We start from the raw sequence: 7066 nt of genomic DNA, 5'->3' as shown, positions 1-7066 counted from the left end.
CAGGAAAAACTCAAAAAAGCCAAAGCTGCCCTCCCCTCAAAACTAGGTTGTAGGCGGGAGCTGGTGACTCACGCCTGTAATCCTAGCTACTCAGGAGGCTGAGATCTGAGGATCACGGTTCAAAGCCAGCCCTGGCTGGAGAGCCCATCAGACAACTGATGACTCAAAATGGTAGAGTACAAGCAAGGGAGCTGAGGGCTGGCACCCAGGCCCGGAGGTCAAACTTCAGGATTAGCACACAGACACAGGCAGACAGACACCCCGCCACCGCCACCCCCCCAAAGGAAAGCACAGCAGGCATTAGGTCTTGAGGGCAGGTGTCTCCCAAGCCTTGAATCCTAGAAAGGGGGATCTGGTGGAAATGGAGGAGGGCAGGTGGCCCGCCCTGGCCTGGCCTCCAACTTCACACACACCTGTATTTCCCCCAACATCACTCCTGGGCCGGGGAGGTGGTTTTTTTTTTTTTTTTTTGCCAGTCCTGGGGCTTGAACTCAGGGCCTGAGCGCTGTCCCTGGCTTCTTTTTGCTTAAGGCTAGCACTCTGACACTTGAGCCACAGCATCACTTCTGGTCATTTTCTATATATGTGGTGCTGGGGAATTGAACCCAGGGCTTCATGTATACGAGGCAAGCGCTCTTGCCACTAGGTCATATTCCCAGCCCCGGGGAGGTGGTCGTAACCGCAGACAGAAGGTGCCTGACCGGGAGGAATGCGGCCCAGCCAGCCTCCGGTCCGCCTCGCTCCGAAGGCAAGGCCGGGACGCCCTCCGAGGGCCGCAGAGGACCAGCTCGGCAACACCAGCCACGGCGTCGAGGTTGCCGTCCTGCCTGGCGCTCGCCCCTTTTGGCGGGCTCCTTGCCTCCAGGCTCCGCCCCCGGCGCAAACGGTGTGCGTCCGCTAAGGTGGGAGCTGCCTTCCCACTGGCGGAGCGGCCCGACAAGGCCCGCCCTCTCCCGGCCCCGACGCGAGCACGTTGAGTGGCTGGAGTGGGTGGGGGTGGGAGTGGGGGTGGGGACTGGGGTGGGGGAGGGGTGCGGGCCGAGGAGCCGCCCGGGCCGGAGCCGCGCTGCGCGGAGCCGCACGTTAGACGCCCATCTTGACGCTTTCCACTTAGCCGTTGGTCCGGGGGCGCCGCCGGTGGCCTTGGTGGCCTGGGGTGGGGGGAACTCGGCAGCTAGGCGGCAGAGCCGGCTTGCTGCTCCTTCCCCCCAGCCTGTCGGCTTTGCGGGCCGAAGCTTCGCGGGCTTCCCGAGCGGGCGCGATGGCGTCTGCCTTGGAGACTGACCCCACTCTGCCGGCCGTGGCAAGCTGGGAAGACGGCGCCGACGAGGAGATGCAGCCGGCGTGTCTGGGGCTCGAGTCCTCCGCACAAAATGGCGGCGGCGGCGGAGGCCTCAGCAGCGCGGAGCCCGGCGGCGGCGCGGGGCCCGAGGACGCCCCGAGCCCTGGCCACGAGCTGCTTCCCGACTCCGTGGAGCCGGGCCTGGCCGCGCCGCCCAAAGGCCCGGAAGAGCCGGAAAGGCCCGTTAGGAGGACTTTTCAGATCCCCAGGAAGAGCAGAGAAAAGAAAGGTGGTGCCTTCCCTCCTCCCAGCCCTCCTCCTCTCTCCTTCCATCCTTCTCGTTAGGACCGCTCTGTCTCCTTCCCGCACCCACGTTCACGCGCGCCTGCGGCCTGGCGGCGCCCGAGGACAGCCGTGCAAGTTGGAAGTAGCTCAGGTTTGAAGCTTGTCTGTAAGGCTGCCGCGCCCCGAGAGGAAAGATGGTGCCCGGCGCCCTTCCCCACCCCCGAAGCAGAGGAGCCGCGGTGTCCTCCTACAGATGCTTCTGAGACGTCTCCTTACGGAAGTAGCCCCGTGGCCACGGATTCTCGGGCTTGCTTTCTCCAAAGCCATTGCGTGCTCTGGACCACAAGTGCTTCTCTCTATGGAAGTTCTCCAGCTCTCTGTGTCTCCTTGCTTGATGTCAGCATCTTCCCTTATTTAGAAATTGTCATTAGTAGATGTGATCCATGCACACTTATTTTCCATCACACTTCATATCCATTTTTTCTTCTTGGTTCTCAAGGCATTAGATTGACTAGATCTGTCTTTAAATCCATACTTGGTATGGTTTCCCTTGTTTTCCTTTTTGAAGAATGGGAAGGTGGGTTCTAATTTCCCTGTGGGGGAAAATTCCTTTATACCCCAGAGTCTTCAACTTGGTCTTGAACTTAAGATTCTAAGAAAGTCTAGATTTAGTTTTTGAGGCCAATATGGAAAGTTATACCAATTGCTTACTTAAAAAACAACATATATATTTAACATATTTAATATCCATTTTAAATATTCTGGATTTGGTTTAAAGTTCTTCCTTGTAGACCTACTTCGCAGTTTAAATTTTTTTCTGTAGCTTACTTCAAAAAGCTTCCCTCCCCCCCTCATTTTGACCCAAGTTTCGTGTATTTGCTTAACTTCAGTCACACAACTTTGGAGCTTTTATTAATTAGTTAAGGGACAAAGAAAGTTTCTGTTTGGATGACAAAGCCAAGGAAATCATGATGTGGGAAACCTGTGGACAAAAAGGAAGCTAACCTTTGCCCCATGAACACGAGGCGTGTTTCTAGAAATATCTTTGAAATTAGTTTTATTATTTTCAGGTGTAGGTCACAATAGTCAATTCTTCTGGTGTGTTCAGTGAAGTTGTATGGCTGTGGAAGATTAATGCCCGGTAGAAATTGCTACTTGGTAGACAATAGGTTGGGAGTATAGTTTCATTATTATGGTAGAGGGGTTTAGTATTTTTCTTTCTCAACTTGATAAGCCTTTTGAAGTTTTTGTTTTTGTGGTGGTGGTACTGCAGTTTGAATTGCTAGGCAGGCATTCTACCACTTGAGCAATGCTTTCAGCTCAGGAATTAGGATTTAATGCCTAAGAATATGGACAACCATGATACACCTTTTATTTACTTTTTGTGCTGATCCTTGAGCTTGAACTCTGGGTATTGTCTCTGAGCTTTTATGCTCAAGAGTAGAGCTCAGAAGCCATGGCTAGCTTTTTGATGTCTAGTTGGAGATGAGAGTTTCAGGAATTTCAGCCCAGGCTGGCTTTCAACTGTCAGGTCTCAGCTTCCAGAGTTGCTTGTATTACAGGCTTGAGCCACCAGTGGCACCTGTCTACTTTTATTAAAAAAAACAAAACCACACTCTTGTTAGCCCTGGGGAATAGGTCTAGAAACCCCTAGAAAGTTGTTTCAAATGTGTTTTTATGAATTACATAAACCAAAATCTACAGACTGTTCTAAAATAGATTTCACTTGAACACACTTAAAAGTGGAATGGGGAATTAGGAAGTATGAACCTTGTTTTTTTTCTGGATTATGATTATTTTTGAGAAACAGTTCATACTTTCTGTTCTGCTTAGAGATAAATGAGTTATGAAAGGGGTATAACACTGGACTTTTCATGTTTACTGAAAATAATTTTTAACTTGTCTATATTCTGAGCAGTAGTTGTTCAAATAATGCAATAGCAGTTTAAGTAGGACTCTTAAAAATTAAATAAGCAGCTATTTTACCACTGCCACAGACCTTATCCTACCTAAGCTGAGAGATTAGTGCATCAAGTTCAACTTTTTGATATTTTTAAAATGAAGTATAGGTACTGCTAGTTTAATACTTAGAAAATCATCAGCTGGAAAACTTGAAAGATCTCAATATGTATGGGTTTGGATAGATATTTCTTAGCCAAAGAAATGACAATCTTTATTGTGAATTTTTGTTATTTTCAATAGATATGTCTTTCAATTTTTTAATGGCATGGGCTCTACAGCCAAGGCCTGCCGTTTTGCTTCCTCTAGTGCTGGGATTGGAGTCATAATTATGATGTGCCAAAAATATGTCTTGTCCAACTTTTCAGTATCAAAAGTTATGTTGTATTCATATATATTTTAATATTACAGACCTTTGTGCTCATTTGCTAGGGAAATTTTAATTAGGACATTTCTTGTTTTTTAAGCACCTTACAGGTAATATTATGTGTTATAGTTCCCGATAGCATCCAAAATACTTCCTCTTTAGTGGTAATACTAGCAGATACATAAACTTTAACAAATTACAGGCATTGTTCTAAGCACATTTCATATATTAACTATCTCTAGAATCCTCTATGGTAGACACTACTCCCTTTTTACGGATGAGAAAGTGGAAGCACTGAGGAGTTAATGAATTTTTCATTCAACTAGTAAATGGTCGAGCTGGAATTTGAGTTTGAAGGCAATACTACTCAACTTGTAGCAAGGTTGTTATTTTTAGTGGACACATGTCTTAAGTGGTAAGAGTGCCTGCCTTGAGCAGAGAAGCCAACCTATGGCTATTTGCCTAAAAGTTCAAGCCCCAGTACCAGCTCAAAAAAAATTTTATGACCTTGAATTTAAGGCGGCAGCTTTTGGGTTGACCAGTTCATGTGAAGTTTTTTTTTTTTTTAAATAAGTTTAGAAATACTACTTAATATGCATTCAACCTTGGATAATTTTGAGATGGAGAAATTATGTTCATGGTGAACATGAACATATGTTCACCATGAACATAATTTAGTTAGTAATGACAGACTGAATGAAAATGATGTGTTGACTGGAAGGGTATATATTTTGTTTTATTTGTTTTTGTGCAGGTACCAGGTCTTGAACTTAGGACGTTCTACCACTTGAGCCATAGCTCCATGTCTGGCTTTTTGATAGTTACTTGGAGATAAGAGTCTCACAGAATTTTCTGTCCAGATTGACTTTGAACTTCCATCCTTAGATTTCAGCCTTCTGAGTACTTAGGATTACAAGTATAACCCACCAGTCTTGGCTAGAAGGAAGGTATTTTAGAAGAGTATATATGCTGTATGCTGTAGTAGTCAGTGGTGTGAAGAGACACTGTCCTTCCACTTAGGAATTGTAGAATGTGTTATGTTAGTAGATACTTTTCTATTTCTATCTTTTATTCTATATCTAGTATGACATCAAAGGGAAAGTTAATGATACACTGGATATAACTTTTCCCTTCAACGTTCTTGGGAAATGGAGTAGTGGTGACATACTTTCTGAAAAATGTTCATTTTGGTCAATGTTTTCTGTAGAGTACAGTGGAATCTCAGATTCACTGGTTTTGATACTAGTTGAGTCCAGGAGGGTTAATGGCAATTTTTTAATCTTCCAGTATTTCATCTTTCCCACAAAGTTTGCAGTTGTCTTTTGGAAGCCACTGGGGCTAAGCCTCATCCTGTTTTTATGTGTGTGTGTGCCAGTACTGGGACATGAAATCAGGGCCACTCACTCACATGGCTTTTTGTTTACTGCTGGCAGGCACTCTTATCACTTGACCCATAACTCCACTCTCGAATTTGGCTGGTTAATTGAAGATAGTCTCCAGACTGTCCTGCTTGGCTGACTTTGAACCTCAGTCCTCAGATTTTACCTGAGTAGCTGAAGCTACATATGTGAGCCACTTGCACCTGGCTCTACGCCTCATTCTTAAAAGAAATTTCCATGCTGTTTGAGTGTTAGATATGATTGGGTTCTGAAAACAATGAGTCTCCCTACATAGAAGTAAACATAAGCAGGGAATTTCAGCAGAATCTGGTCATCCCCATAGAACATTTTATAGGTGCATACAAATTGTAAGTAATGGAATTAAATTTTTTCATTGGCCCCTTCACAAACTCCCAAAATCAAATTGGACTGGTTCGACTTGATCTTCCTCAGTGTGTACATTGCTAATTCTACACTATATTCAATCTTGTTGACTTAGAGTTTCAAGAATTAGTGTTTCATATGTATGTAGTAATTTTTTAAAGTGATTAATTCTAAAGGAATAGAACTCTTATGTTTTAAATCATTAGAAATTAATCATTAGTAGAGCAGCTGTTGACTCAGAATTGCAGACCACCTTTGATCACTAACCTAACTATGCTAATTATTTTCTCCTCTTTCATGGGTTATTTTAAATCAGAAAACTTTAATTCATACTGTTCACTTCTGTCTTTCAAAAGTATTAACGTTTTTGTTTATATGCATAGTATTTCTTACATGTATTACAGGAAAATCTGCATTAATATTAAATTGTTGTAGCTGTTCTAGGAAAGTGATCCTTTGATTAGTAAGACTACTACTTGAAGCTAGGTTCAGATGTCTCACACATGTAATCCTAGCTTTGAGGATCATGGTTTGAAACCAACCTGGGAAGACAAGTGCAAAAGACTCTTCAGTTAACCAGCAAAAAGCTAGAAGTGGAGGTATGGCTCAAGTAGGAGAATGTCAGCCTTGAACAAAACAGCTAAATGAGAGTGCAAGGCCCTGAGTTCAAGCCCAGAACCAGCACAAATAAGAGGCTTGACTACACATATACATAATCTTAGAAGTCAAATTGCTTGTTCTTTTTGTTGTGTTGTTAGCTGTATTGATTGGATCTGAACTCAAGGACTTTACTCTCCACTTCTGTTTTGTGGGGTTTTTTTTTGCTGGTTAATTGGAGATAAAAGTCTCAAGGATTTGTCACCTCTGATGATTTTAAACCTTGATTCTTAGTTCTTGGCCTTCCAGGTAACTCGGATTATAGGCATGAGCCACTGGTACCTGGTAAATTTCTTTGCTCTTTTTATAGCTTATTTCCTATGGCTATATTTCCTGGATGTTTTTCTGATCCATAGAACGAGGAACCAATCATATATCTCTAGTTCTTGATTGGATTGGAATTGATGTGGGGAAACTGTTCTTCCAAGGGCCTTTGGGGTATTTATAATGTCATTTGTAAGTCTTACAAAACTATCAATACAAGCAGATGTGACCTACTGTGTGGCAAATGCTTTGAGGCTATTTATATAGCAGGCACTGGTTTTACTTGCAGGTTTGGAGCCAAGTAGCTTATATTTTTTCCTTTTTTTGCTGGTCCTGGAGCTTGAATTGAGGTGTTTTGTTTTTGCTCAAGGCCAGTGCTCACTTGAGTCATAGCTCCACTCCTGGCTTTTTGCTGGCTACTTGGAGATAAAAGTCTTACAGACTTTCCTGCCCAGGCAGGCTTGGAACCATGATCATCAGCCTCCTGAG

General features: G+C 44.1%; 1 protein-coding gene across 9 annotated transcripts in view; it reads left to right on the top strand.

The window, feature by feature from the left end:
- The first annotated feature begins 1037 nt into the window (after window positions 1–1037).
- The window catches only part of Tasor (transcription activation suppressor), a 69584-nt gene continuing 63555 nt past the window's right edge, over window positions 1038–7066 (top strand). For all 9 annotated transcript variants that reach the window (XR_007212327.1, XM_048355769.1, XM_048355767.1 and 6 more), the window contains exon 1: window positions 1038–1571. Coding sequence is in view for 8 of the 9 variants with exons in the window: in XM_048355769.1 (XP_048211726.1) it covers window positions 1262–1571 (310 nt within the window). In the remaining variant the exon portion in view is untranslated. The remainder of the gene's footprint in view (window positions 1572–7066) is intronic.

This window comes from Perognathus longimembris, chromosome 10 (genome assembly GCF_023159225.1).
Source record: "Perognathus longimembris pacificus isolate PPM17 chromosome 10, ASM2315922v1, whole genome shotgun sequence".
NCBI classification, from domain to species: Eukaryota; Metazoa; Chordata; class Mammalia; order Rodentia; family Heteromyidae; genus Perognathus; species Perognathus longimembris.
This window is presented reverse-complemented; position numbering and strand designations above follow the sequence as displayed.